The following is a 14,816-nucleotide window of genomic DNA, read 5'->3' as shown; positions in this document are numbered from 1 at the left end:
GTGGAGAAGCAGGTCATGTGCCCTGACCTGGAATGAAATCCAGGACATCAACACATGGGCCGAGCTCTACATATGAGCCAACTGGCCAGGGCTGGCATTTGCCCATTTTAAATACTGCACATTCCAGTGAGTTTTGACAAATTAATAAACATGGGAAACCATGATCATAATCAAGATACAGTATGCTATCATCATTCTAAAGTTTCTGTACCCCTTCGGTGAATCCTCCCCTCCCTAACCTCTCTCTCTAGGCAGTAGCTGATCTGTCATGATAGATTAGTTTTGTATGTTCTAAAATTCTGTGTATGTATGAATGCTATAGTTTGTATTCTCTTGTGTCTGGCTTTTTTAGTTTAGCATAATGTTTTGAGATTAAACAACAGTTATTGCATACGTCAGTGCAATAACGTCAGTGCAGTGCATTACTTTTTAAGGCTGAAGCCTTTTCCATTATATTATTTTACACAATTTGTTTAGCCATTAACCTTTTGGTGGACATTTTTTATTTTTTTAGTTTTGGGCTCTATGAATAAATCTGGTGTGAATACACATATACAAGCCTCATCAGGACATTAGTTTTCATTTCTCTGGTAAATGCTTAGGTGTAGAATGGCTGAGTCATATCATATGGTCAAGTGTATTTACTTTTTTAAGAAATTGCTAAACACTTCTCCAATTTATATTCTCTCCAGCAGTGTATGCAAGTTCCAGTTAGTCTTTACCAACAATTGGTATTGTCAGTCTTTTTAAACTTCAGCCATTGTACTGCGTGTATAGTTGTACCTTATTGTGGTTAAATTGCATTTCTGTGATGATCAGTGATGTTGAACATCTTTTCATGTATTTACTTGCTAATTCATACATTTTGTTTTGTGGCATGCCTGTTAAAATTTTGGCCATATTTTATTTATGTTGTCTTCTTATTAAAATTCAAGACTTATTTATATATTTGGAATAATATTCATTTGTCAGATATATTCACATATTACATCTGTTTTCTCCCAATCTGTGGCTTGCCTTTTTATTTCTTTTTCTTTTTTTCTTGTGGCAGAGACAGAGAGAATCAGAGAGAGGGACAGACAGACAGGAAGGGAGATAGATGAGAAACATCATCAATTCTTTGTTGCGGTTCCTTAGTTGTTCATTGATTAATTTCTCATATGTGCCTTGACCAGGGGGCTACAGCAGACTGAGTGACCCCTTGCTCGAGCCAGCGACCTTGGGCTCAAGCTGATGAGCCTTGTTCAAACCAGATGAGTCCACGCTCAAGCTGGCAACCTCGGGGTCTCGAACATGGTCCTCCCATGTCCCAGTCCGGCGCTCTATCCACTGTACCACTGCCTGGTCAGGCACCTTTTTATTTCTTTAATATTGTTATTTATTTATTTATTTATTTATTTATTTATTTATTTATTTATTTATTTTACTTTTTTCTTTACAGGGACAGAGAGAGAGAGTCTCTGTAAAGAAAAAAGTAGAGCTCCTTTAGTTAAATTAATAGCCAAGTGTGGTTTTTTGTAATACCTTCCAGTTGTAAGTGGTAGTCTATCATAACACTCTTAGAAAGGCAAAGATATTGCCCCCTGGTACCCTTTTTTCTTTACAGGGACAGAGAGAGGGGGATAGATAGGGACAGACAGGAACGGAGAGAGATGAGAAGCATCAATCATCAGTTTTTCGTTGCGACACCTTAGTTGTTCATTGATTACTTTCTCATATGTGCCTTGACCGTGGGCCTTCAGCAGACCGAGTAACCCCTTGCTTGAGCCAGTGACCTTGGGTCTAAGCTGGTGAGCATTTTTTATTTTGCTCAAGCCAGATGAACCTGCACTCAAGCTGGCAACCTCGGGGTCTTGAACCTGGGTCCTTCTGCATACTAGTCCAACACTCTATCCACTGCGCCACCGCCTGGTCAGGCTAATATTGTCTTTTAAAGAGAAGTTTCTAATATTGATGAAGTCTAGGTTATCAATGTTTTGGTTGTTTTGTTTTTTGGGTTTTTTTTTTTTTGTATTTTTCTGGAGTTGGATATGGGGAGGCATTCAGACAGACTTCCGCATGCGCCAGACCAGGATCCACCCGGCACGCCCACCAGGGGGTGATGCTCTGCTTATCTGGGGCGTTGCTCTGTTGCAACCAGAGCCATTCTAGCGCCTGAGGCAGAGGCCACAGAGCCATCCTCAGCGCCTGGGCCAACTTTGCTCCAATGGAGCCTTGGCTGCGGGAGGGGAAGAAAGAGACAGAGAGGAAGGAGAGGGGGAGGGGTGGAGAAGCAGATGGGCACTTCTCCTGTGTGCCCTGGCCGGGAATTGAACCCGGGACTCCTGCACGCCTGGCCGATGCTCTACCCCTGAGCCAACCGGCCAGGGCTCAATGTTTTTATTTATGTGTTTTGTGTCCTATCTAAGAAATGTTTGCCTGCCCTAGAATCATTATTGAGTCTTACTAATAAGCCCATCACAGGCATTCTTTATTTCTGTTACAATGATTTTGAGCTCTGGCATTTCTTTATTGTTCTTTCTTAGGATCTCTGTAACTCTGCTTACATTGCCCATCTGGCATGATATCTACTTTATCTGTTGCAGCCCTTAGCAAATTAAACATTATTATTTTAAATTTCTGGTCTTATAAGGTCAACATCTTTGCCATGTCTAGCTGTAACGCTTGCTCTCTGTCTTCAAATTACGTGTGTGTGTGTGTGTGTGTGTGTGTGTGTGTTTCCTTTGGAACACCCACCAATTCTTTCTTTTACTTTTTCGAGGCAGGAAGGGAGAGAGAGATGAGAAGCATGAACTTGTAGTTGTGACACTTTAATTGTTCATTGATTGCTTCTCATATGTGCCTGGACTTGGGGAGGGGTTCCAGCCATGCCAGGGACCCCTTGCTCAAGACATTTACTTTGTGCTCCAAGCCAGTGACCTCTGGGCTCAAGCCAGTGACCCCACACTCAAGCTGGTGACCTCAGGGCTTTGAACTTGAGACCTCAGCATCCCAGGTTGATGCTCTATCCATTGCACCACCACTGGTCAGGCCCGCTAATTCTTTCTTGAAAGCCAGACATGATATATTGGGTAAAAGGAACTGCTATACATAGGCCTTTAGCAATGTGTTGGTGAGGTATGGGAGGAGGGGAGCATTTATAGTTCTATAGTTAGGTTTCAGTCTTAAGTGAGCCTGTACCTCTGGACTGTGGACTTCACTCACAAATGTTTCTCAGGTTTTTTTCTCTGTTTCCTCCTAGGTGTGTTAGGGTGGCCAGAGTGTGCTGAATTTGGGTTTTTTTATTCCTCGGGTCAGTAAGGCACTGAGTATAGCCAAGTAGGTTAGGTTCTGGTTTCTCCTGAGGGTAGTCCTTGTTAAGAAGAACAACATGCTCTGGTACATTTCAGAATGGTTCCATTTCTCCTCCCCCGCTGGAAGGATGAGGGTATTTTACTCCGGTATTTACTGTGGTAAACTGGTCCAGCTCCTGGAGGTAAAACTCACAATATTATGAGGTTCTCATTATTCTCCCTGGAGTTTGTCACTCTCGCAGTCATAACACTGAGCATCCATCAATTCCAGTTCAGGTGTCCCTACCCGAACACTGGTTCCTAAGGTGGTTTCCACTGGTGAGGCTTCGCTCTCATAACCCACGACTCCCTGTGTTTGCCTGTCTGTCTCTCCAGTTTGGGGAGCAGCAGTTTGCCCCGTGTCTTCCCCTCACTTATGAATCCAAGAAGAGTTGTGATTTTTCAGTCTTTTCAGCTTTTTATTTGTTGTTAGGATGGAGGGGCAACTTCTAAGCTCCTTACATTCAGAAATAGAAACAAGAAGTTCTGCCATCAAAGTTAAGACTTAGTATTTCTCCACCCCACAGTAACCACTGTTCTGCTTACCATCATCATAACTCTTTGGTTTCTTTTTTAATTGAATCATACAGTATGTACTCATTAAGTGTGGCTTCATTTGCTCAATCTTATGTCTGAAATATATTGTAATAAGCCTTTTTGTATTTTATAGAAATAGAGAGTAGACCACAAAACTATTTGCACTATCACATGCTTTTAGTAGTATGACAGCCTATAATAATTCTCTAAAATAATGTTATTGGGAGCAGATTCAGGCCTGTAGATTAAATACACATACACACTCTTATTGTTTGATCTGATTTTGTAATTCTTGCAGTGTGGTATCAGGAGCAGCAGCTAGCTTCAGGTCTGAGCATGAGAACATATGTTGTTAGGTATTGATTCAGTTCCTATCATATACCTCTGTCAAGACCTTTCTTCTAGTGGTCACTATTGTTAAATGTCTGTGAGGAGAAAGGGGCACCTGTTTTCTGTGAAAAGTAGAATAAGTTGTTCAGCTTATTGACTCTGAAGCTTTTTTATTTTTAAAGTAAGGGAAAATAGATTACTTTTAAGATTCTTTACAAATATGAAATTCTCATTTTAACTTGTAGCCACACATTTTTTATTACATCACATATGATTCGAGAAAGAAAAATTTTTACCAGTCATAATTTATATTCTATTATTGATTAACCATATTAGTTTCTGAAAAAAATTATATTTTCTATGGTTATAAAATTAAGGAATGTATTTTTAAACATCATTTGACTTTTAGAACAGTAAAGTCAGAGTGTAAAAACTTCATTTTCCTAGTATAGAGATTTAGATTTTTTGTTATATCAGGGAAACTCTTTAGACAAAAGCTGACATAGAAACCCATTATATGCAATTGGAAAAATAGAGCTCCTTTAGTTAAATTAATAGCCAAGTGTGGTTTTTTGTAATACCTTCCAGTTGTAAGTGGTAGTCTATCATAACACTCTTAGAAAGGCAAAGATATTGCCCCCTGGTGCTTACAACAAGTAACTTGTTTTAATTGAGAAATTTGAGTGCAGTTTTAAAGCCAGATGCATCTTTGTTTTATTAATATTATGTTTATTATATAAGTATTAGGAAGGTTATAATTATTTTTTAAAATGCTATAATGGTGGCTTTTAAGTACCATAAACATGAATGTAGTTTTTTATGATTTAGTGTTATTCATGACTGTTTCTTTCCTCCTTTTTTTTTTTTTTTAGGAGTCTATCATGGCTCAAGAATCTCCCAAAAATTCAGCAGCAGAAATTCCAGTAACTAGTAATGGAGAAGTTGATGATTCTCATGAACATGGCTTTAATAGGGTAAGAACACTTTTCTTTTTCTCAACTCAAAGAATCATAATAAGCCTAAATGGTGAGACTAAAGTAATATAGGAATATTTTCTTTCTTTCTTTTTTTTTTTTCTTCTTTTCCAAGTGAGAGGAGGGGAGATGACTCCTGCATGTGCCCCGACTGGGGCTCCACCCAGCAATCCCCATCTGGGGCCAATGCTCTGCCCATCTGGAGCTATGCTTACAACTGAGCTATTTTTAACACCTGAGGCAGAGACTCCACAGCACCCAGGGCCCATGCACTTGAATCAATCAAGCCATGGCTGCGGGAGGAGAAGAGAGAGAGAGAGAAGGGAAAGGGGGACAGGTGGAGAAGCAGATGGTCACTTCTCCTCTGTGCCCTGACTGGGAATCAAACCCCAGACATCCACATGCTAGGCTGATGCTTTACCACTGAGCCAGCCAGCCAGGGCAGAAATATTTTCTTAGGTTGACCAAAATGCCAGGAATCTAATTTATTCTGTAGAGATGACTAGGCAGGTCATATTAGTGATTTATCAAGATTAAGCTCAGACCAGTAAGCATTTAGGCTAATGTTATTTTCAGTAATTCTGTTGTATAACCAGAACGAGAATGTGTCTGACTATTTTGTCATATAACTATATAAAGCTACTTAATTTTGTTTGTTATGAGAAAAAATATTAACTGTAAATTATCCTTTTTTTTTTTTTTTTTTTTAATTTTTTTTTTTTTCCATTTTTCTGAAGCTGGAAACAGGGAGAGACAGTCAGACAGACTCCCGCATGCGCCCGACCGGGATCTACCCGGCACGCCCACCATGGGGCGAAGCTCTGCCCACCAGGGGGCGATGCTCTGCCCATCCTGGGCGTCGCCATGTTGCGACCAGAGCCACTCTAGCGCCTGGGGCAGAGGCCACAGAGCCATCCCCAGAGCCCGGGCCATCTTTGCTCCAGTGGAGCCTTGGCTGCGGGAGGGGAAGAGAGAGACAGAGAGGAAAGTGCGGCGGAGGGGTGGAGAAGCAAATGGGCGCTTCTCCTGTGTGCCCTGGCCGGGAATCGAACCCGGGTCCTCCGCACGCTAGGCCGACGCTCTACCGCTGAGCCAACCGGCCAGGGCCTTTTTTTTTTTTAATGTGTCCTTAGTACACAATTCCTAAGTAGACTACTCCTGACTTTGCTGTTCTCTTTCTAAAGCATATTTGACTCAGTAAAAATGAAACAGGGCTGATTTAAATTTTGATCTGCCTCTCATTTGAAATGGGAATTTAATGCATAATAGAAACACCATATGTTTGGAGATATTCTGGGCTCAAATTTCAGCTATGCAATTTCTAGTGCTTTATCCTTGGATAGGTATTTAACTCTTCTAGTTTTTATTTTCTAATCTCTATAAATGAGAATCTTACTTTCATGGGGCTATTAATATTAAATGGGATAAAATAAGTAATATGTTGAATACAGTCCTAGAAGTGATAGTGATGATTATTACTTCTGGAGATATTTTCATTAAACAGGCCTTTTTATATTTGGTACATGTGTACAATTTTAAAAAATATAGTTTTCATATTCTTGAAAATGGTTGAAAGATAGTTAAATTATTTTACAGTTTAAATAGGGTTCTCTTTATGTGTTGGAGAATTAGGTATTTTAGGGGTTTGTTTTGTTTTGTTTTTTAATTATTTTTTTTTATTTATTCATTTTAGAGGGGAGAGAGAGAGAAGGGGGGGAGGAGCAGGAAGCTTCAACTCCCATATGTGCCTTGACCAGGCAAGCCCAGGGTTTTGAACTGGCAACCTCAGCATTCCAGGTCGATGCTTTATCCACTGCGCCACCACAGGTCAGGCTAGGTATTTTAGTTTAACAGAAGGTAATATTTTAGATCAGAATTTCTCAATCTCTACATTATTGACATTTTGGACCAGATAAGTTCACAACAAGGAATTTATTGTGGGGCGTTGGTCTGGGCATATCAAATGGTTAGCAGCATCCCTGGCCTCTTTCTACTAGATACCTGTAGCACCCTCCAGTTGTGACAAGCCAAAATATCTCCAGATGTTGCCAGATGTCCCCAGGAGTGAGGCGAAACTTGCCTCTGAGAACCAATGTTTTAGGTAGATTGTTTTAGTTGATTTCACTTATTTTTGCCTCCGCAGTCTTTTGGAGGGAACCAATATGTCCTCAGGTTTGAAGTTTATTTTAATTGCAAGTGCTTTAACTTGTTTTCTAAGCACATATAGCCCAACATGGAGTGACTCGTAGAAAAAAGAGAGCCTTTCATTTTGAGTACACAAAGGAAAATTTCATTTCAGGTTTTAAAAACACTAAGAGCCCTGGCCGGTTGGCTCAGCGGTAGAGTGTCGGCCTAGCGTGCAGAGGACCCGGATCCGATTCCCGGCCAGGGCACATAGGAGAAGCGCCCATTTCCTTCTCCACCCCTCCGCCATGCTTTCATCTCTGTCTCTCTCTTCCCCTCCCACAGCCAAGGCTCCATTGGAGCAAAGATGGCCCGGGCGCTGGGGATGGCTCTGTGGCCTCTGCCCCAGGCGCTAGAGTGGCTCTGGTCACAACATGGCGACGCCCAGGATGGTTGCAACATGGCGACACCCAGGATGGGCAGAGCATCGCCCCCTGGTGGACAGAGCATCGCCCCCTGGTGGGCGTGCCGGGTGGATCCCGGTCGGGTGCATGCGGGAGCCTGTCTGACTGTCTCTCCCTGTCTCCAGCTTCAAAAAAAAAAAAAAAGAAAAAAAAAAAAACACACTAAGATATACCTACATAATAAGGAAACTCAAGTTACCATCATTAGACTCTATCTTTCCTTTATACACTCCTATTATCTCAACCTATTAGACCAAAATTTTAGATGATTGTTTTGTCTTATTTTTGGTAACAACTTCCTTTTGAAAATTTATGCTGCAAATATTTTTTATATGCTGTATACCAGGTACTGGGAATATAATAGAGAATAAAAATGCATGCCATCAGCCTGACCTGTGGTGGCACAGTGGATAAAGCGTCGACCTGGAATGCTGAGGTTGCCGGTTCAAAACCCTGGGCCTGCCCGGTCAAGGCATATATGGAAGTTGATGCTTCCTGCTTGCTCCTTCCCCCCCCTTCTTTCTCTCTCTCTTCTCTAAAAAACGAATTAAAAAAAAAAAAAAAAAAAAAGCGGAAAAAAAAATGCATGCCATCAGGGAGTTGATATCTAACAAACCATTTAATGAAAGCTAAAGACTTTTGTTTAAGAAAAACTCGGCCCTAGCCGGTTGGCTCAGTGGTAGAGCGTCGGCCTGGCGTGTAGAAGTCCCGGGTTCGATTCCCGGCCAGGGCACGCAGGAGAAGCGCCCATCTGCTTCTCCACCCCTCCCTCTCTCCTTCCTCTCTGTCTTTCAACTTCCCCTCCCGCAGCCGAGGCTCCATTGGAGCAAAGATGGCCCGGGCGCTGGGGATGGCTGCTTGGCCTCTGCCCCAGGCGCTAGAGTGGCTCTGGTTGCGGCAGAGCGTTGCCCCCTGGTGGGCGTGCCGGTCGGGCGCATGCGGGAGTCTGTCTGATTGTCTCTCCCCGTTTCTAGCTTCAGAAAAATACAAAATAAATAAATAAATAAATAAATAAAAACTAAATACATACAAAATACTGCATACATACAAAATACTGCATTATTTTGGAGGTTCACCTCCTTTTTTAAACCTCTTCTTTTTCTTGTTGCTGTTTGTTTTGTTTTTTGAGCTTTAGCTTATATAAACTAAAAGGCACAAATGTTAAATGTACAGCTCAGTGGAATCACCACCTACATCAAGATATAGAACATTTTCAGGGCCTGAACTGAGTCTCTCGTACCCACTTCTAGGCAATACACCTCCCTCCTTCCCAGGGCAATCAGCACTGTTCTGACTCTTGTCATCATAAATTGCTTTTGACTGTTCCTGAACTACATGTAAATGGAATCATATCTACTGCTCACAGAAATCAGGGGATATTTCAAAATGAATATGAAGCGATTAAAAAAAGAAGCATTTGATTTTTTTTATTAAACGAACATTAGAAAAGCAAACAACAAGTCAAAGAAAGTTATTCAATTATGCAAATGAGATGCAAAACCAACTTTTATTTCATGGGTGAAAAAACGCACTGTACAAAAGGCTGAAAGTACTGGAGTATTTGCATGCTTCCTGATCTCCTAATTTTTGTGAGCAGTATGTACTCTTTTTTGAGTGTCTTTAACTTAATATTATGTCTGGGAAATTCATACTGTTGCTTGTGGTAGTATTTAATTCTTTTCCATTGTAATATAATTCTCCATTGTGTTAACATACCACAATTTGTATATTTATTCTTTAGTTAATAGGTATCTTAGTTTCCAGTCTCTGGCTGTTGTGAATGGAGCTGCTCTGTTCATTCTTATACAGGTGTTTTGATGTACATGATCACCTATTTCTGTTGGGCATGAATAGTACTTAAGAGTGAAATTGCCAGGTAATGGATACATGATGTTTGGGTTTAGTAGATATTGTCAACTAGTTTTCCAAAGTTGTTGAATCATTGACAGTACTAACAATGAGAGTTCTAGTTTTTCCACACCCTTACCAATTCTTGGTATTTTCATACCTTTTAATTTTAGACATTTTGATGGAAGCATGATATCTCATTGTGGTTTTGATATGCATCTTTCTAATGACTCTCTGATGATTAATGATGTTGAACATATTTTCATATTCATATCAATCATTTGGATGTTATCTTTTATAAAGTGCCTTTTCAAGTGCTTTGACCATTTTTTTTTTATGTTTGTGCCTTTCTAAGTCGTATGTAGGAGTGCTCTATGTATTTCAGGTACGAGCCATTTATTTGGGTATGCTTGTGGCAGATAGTTTCTTCCAGTCTTTAAGTTGCTTTGCACTCTCTTAATGGTATCTTTTGATGAACAAAAGTTGTTAATTTTAATGAAGTCCAGTTTATCAGTTTCCTTTTAGTGATTTTTGTGACCCTTTTAGGAAATTTTTGCCTATCCCAGAATGATGAAGATACTATTTTCTTCTAAAAGTTTTAATTTTTTGCTTCTCGTACTTAAATCTGTGATTCCTCTTGAATTATAATTTGGGTATGATGTGATAGAAAGGCCAAGGTTTTTTTTAATCCTATAAATATCTAGTTGATAGTCACTATTTATTGAAAAGACTTTCCATTCTCCACTAGCGGCCTTTGCTGTTAATCAGGTAATCATATATGTGTGGACCTATTATTGGACTTTTTTATTTCTTGTTCCTTTTGTCTTTTCTTGCAGTAAAACTGTACTATCTTTCTTTCTTGTTTACTATCATAATTAAGTCTGGAACAGATATTAGCCTTAGCCTTGATACCTGGTACGAAATTCCTCTACCTTTGTTCTTCTTCAGGGTTGCCTTGTACTTTAAACCTGTCTGTGAATCTTTAGTTAAGAATCTTATTTGCCTTTGGATACCATTTTGGGTAGCACTGAATAATTTTTTTTTTTATTCTTGTCAAATTTTAACTTTTGAATTGAGAGTCTAGCTAGAATGAAGTTTATTAAACTATAATATACATCTCTGATTTCTTTGCCTATATACAGTTAAAAGTCAGTTAACCTGCTGCTTTGTAAATTTACTCACTGGTCAATGTCAAGTTCTCTTTTTGGACATTCTCTGCAGTATTACTTCACTTTCTGTTGAGAGATAGAGAAGAAAAAAAAGGAGATGTTGTCCTGGAGATCTTCCTGAATTGGATGTGAAAAGCTTTACCAGTGAGAAAGGCTCCTTAGAAGCAATAATCCACCTCAACCAGCACTTTCCCTAAAGAAATTCAGCATTATAAAGCTTGTTTCCATTCGTACCTGCTCTTATGAAAAATATATGCATGATGAGAGTTTCTTACATATTTATTAAAATTAAAATAATGGCTGTGTGATCCCTTTTACCATGAGTAAAGAACAGTATTTCAAAAGCATCTTTTGACTGACTTATACTCGAGATCTGTTAGGCATGTACAGATTGGGGGAAAAGTAGGTTTACTGTTGTTTGTATGGAAAATAATATAATAATGAATAAATAATAATACAAGAATAAACTCTTGTGTACTTAAAACTGTAAACCTACTTTTGCCCAAGCCTGTATTTACCTAAATTTTGGCACACTTTCCTTTTGGTATTTCTGAGCAATAAAAGGGAAATTGCATTTAATCTCAAATCTATATTTTTACTCTAATACAGGTAAAAGTTCATGTGTTAAAATGTATTTCTTAGTGTTAGACTATATTTTATAGACTAGGAAAAATCTCATTAGTAAAACTGGATCATAACCAGTTTTCTGGGGTATTTTACTTATATACAGTTTCCTTTTATACCTATTTGTTGTTTGAAATTATATAATGGCTTTTATTTAATGCACACTGCATAATGCACTTTAAAATGAAGATGGTTAATATGGTGGTTTATTAAGTTGTCATAACTTGACTGGCCAGTTGGTGTCACTGTGGTACAGGCAGTGAAATTATAAATGTTTTTGTGTCTCATTGTAGATGTTTCATTTTTTATTTGATTTCCCTTTGTCCTAGGAGAGGTTCTGGTTAGACTCCTCACATTCATATAGAGATTTTAGTGAAAAACTTGTTGTAGGGCTCCTCTGGCAGCAGTTGAACATATGTTAATGTTTTGGGATTTATTACTCTTTTTATTGAGATGAAGGGCATAGGTTAATGATCTTAGTATTATTGTAGTTTGTTCACAGCAAAAACATTTTTGCTTCTAAGTAAAAAGTAATGCATATTTTTTAAGGTTAGTAAAGTTCATATCTAAAGAATATAACTTGCTCTGACTAGTAACCTGCGTATTATTTATAATTTATTATTATACTGTGGGTCAAAATATTAGATTAGAAATGTGCAATTGTGTCATGAGTTAAAGAGAAGAAGCAGATATTATCTTCATATGGTTGAGATTTCTTGTGAATTAAGTTATATTTGGCAGAGTTAGAGAAATTACCTTAGTAAATGTAGCTGAAAAGAAACTTCTTGTGGTTGGCCCAAAACTAAAATCCACATAGGCTTTTCCACCTGTAGACGTTTTCCTCTAGAAATTTATGTATACCCAAAACACCAAATTATGTATGTGAAGGGGAAAATAATCATATGCTTTTACAGATTGTTATTACTACAACCAGTCATTCTATATCAACATAGGTAGGCCAGCTCATGCAATAGATTTTATTTCATTTTAAATATTTCATAATTTTTATTTTTTTAAAATCAAACTACATTCTGTGCCATTAGTAGACTATGTTTTTGATGAGCTGTGAAAACTCAGCTTAGATACCTTATCTATAAGTTTGGAAGGGACTACACATGAACATAAATAGAATTATTACCTGAAAGTGTTCCCAACAACATGCAAAAGTTTGGGAACACCTAGTTTGATGGTAAAAGCTGGAGATAGAACAGAAGACTTGGATATGCTAGAGCCCTCTATAAATGTTTGGGATTGACTGGAAATATGGTAGATGACAATGGTAAGGTGGTAAAGAAGGCAGGAGGTAGTGTGGCCCACAAAGAAGTAGGACCTGAGGGTCAGTATTGCACAAAGATAGGAAAGCATTTCTCTACAACTGAGTCCTCAAAATAGAAACAAAGGATTACCTGCATCAGAATCTCTGGCCTTATTTGAAATTCTGGTTCCTGGGCTCCACACTCCAACTTAACCCTTTGAGTAGTACGAATGTTCATGTACGTCCTTATGCCTCCTGACCATCCAGAATACGATCGTACAAAAATTTTATTTTAAAAATGTATAAGGCAACATTAAAAAAAAGGCAAACGTATGTTCTTGTTTCCATAAATTGGTTATCAGACAAATATGATCTTAAGTTAATAAAACTGTAATTGGAACTAATTTCATTTTTTGAAAAAACATTCACTCCCGGGGTCAGTGAGCATAAAAAGACTCACTACTCAACGGGTTAATGTGCATCATGACAGGCAGCTAAGAAGAACTGGTTGGTTAGAAGTACCAGTGGAGGGCTGGAAAATACTGACCCTGCCTTTTACTCACTTGATAAGTAGAGTGTTGGAGAATGATCAGCTCCGACTCAAGATAATTGTGGAGAGGAGGCCAAGAGGCCACTGCGAAGAGGTTAAAGATGTTGCAATATGTTTACAGTAGAATTGAGGGTGTGGAGGTCTGTTTGAGTAATAGCTTTGCTCCTGGCAGATATTCCTTATAGGTAGCTAACCATAAAAACAACAGGAAAAATTTTAATCATAAAAATTCATAGAACATTTAACATAGTGTTTTCAATTTGTTTAATAATTAGATTATTAAATACTTTGGGGGGTATCCATTTGAAGAATGTGAAAGAATGTTTAAATTGAGAAAGTTTCTTAATAAATGAAGTATTAGTATTATATCTCCTAGATGCTAGAAATACTAAAGGGAACAAGATCAATAGCAACCTGGTCTTAGGAGCACTTATAGCCAGGAGGGAGAAAGGATATAGACAAATTTATTTTAATATGGCAAAAGAAGTGGTAGCGAGGCGACAGATAGCATGGTGTGACAACTGGTAGGAGGACCATGGAAAGAGCACCAGAGGAATTGCTGTCCAAGCTGAATCTGAAGGATGAGCTAGTCAGATGAAGCAAGGTAAAGATGTTCCCATCAGAGGCAACTCTAAAACCCTGAGAAAGGTGGGAGACCAGAGAATTGAAAATTCACTATTAGAGTGGAATGTATGGGGGCAGATGTGTGAGAAATGAGGCTAGCAACGTAAGCCGCGAGACCCTAAAACCATGTTGAGAAATTTGAACTTTACCTAAAGGGCAATGGGTAACATAAAAATGGAAGTGTCTCAGTCTGATTTGCATGGTAGAAAGTTGTCTGCCTACAGTATAAAGAGTAAATTTCAGGAGTGACAAGACCAGAGACAAGGGAGACAGGTAGATCAGTTAGGTCATCAAGGGAGGAAGGGAAGTAAGACTGGTTCTCAAACGGAAACTACAACCAGTAAAGAACACTAAGCTATTTTAAAAGATGTAGATGGGGGAAAACGGAGAATATAGTGTAAGAAAACTAGGGGAGAAGAGAGTTCGCATAATTTATAGACTACTTGGAGAATCCTTACAGATTATATTATTTGGTGTTTATAGTATGTTTTGAGAATCACTGCGTTATTCAAGATCTCTCCTCACTCTAAAAGGGGTTCATTAATTTAAAAATCTCTAGTTCTTCTTATCTGTTGTAGTTTTATGCATCTTCTTAAGGATGTGTATTTTAAAGCAAATTTGCTGAATATTCTGTGTTCTTTATATGTTGGTCTTACACTAACTTTTTAACTTCATTCTTGTCCTCAACTTCAGTTAAAATACGCAAAATGGAGGCAGGTTATTTTGATTGAAAGTAAACACTCAGCTTTATGGAAGCTGTTACTATGAATGTTATTTAGTAACCTTTGAAAAGGACTTAAAATATGTATGAAACTTTTTTGTCAAAAGCATTATATTTTGTTTTAGCTTAATTATTTGAAAATTTATTTTTTAAAACTATTAACTACTGCAACATTATGCTCATAGCTTGAATAGAAATTTAAATTTAGGTTTATTTCATTTATTACAGTGGTTAAGCACAGCTTTGCAAAGTCTTTAAATTTGA

The 14,816-nt window shown here is 38.4% G+C and overlaps 1 protein-coding gene across 5 annotated transcripts in view; it reads left to right on the top strand.

Annotated features, from left to right (window-relative positions):
- Positions 1-14,816, top strand: part of ARFIP1 (ADP ribosylation factor interacting protein 1) — a 104,530-nt gene that overhangs the window by 25,235 nt on the left and 64,479 nt on the right. For all 5 annotated transcript variants that reach the window (XM_066280564.1, XM_066280575.1, XM_066280543.1 and 2 more), the window contains one exon: positions 5,072-5,173. In XM_066280564.1, coding sequence (XP_066136661.1) covers positions 5,081-5,173 — 93 coding nt within the window. In that variant the 5' untranslated portion in view covers positions 5,072-5,080. Of the gene's footprint in view, positions 1-5,071; positions 5,174-14,816 lie in introns of those variants that run through there.

Source organism: Saccopteryx bilineata, chromosome 1, assembly GCF_036850765.1.
Source record: "Saccopteryx bilineata isolate mSacBil1 chromosome 1, mSacBil1_pri_phased_curated, whole genome shotgun sequence".
NCBI classification, from domain to species: domain Eukaryota; kingdom Metazoa; phylum Chordata; class Mammalia; order Chiroptera; family Emballonuridae; genus Saccopteryx; species Saccopteryx bilineata.
This window is presented reverse-complemented; position numbering and strand designations above follow the sequence as displayed.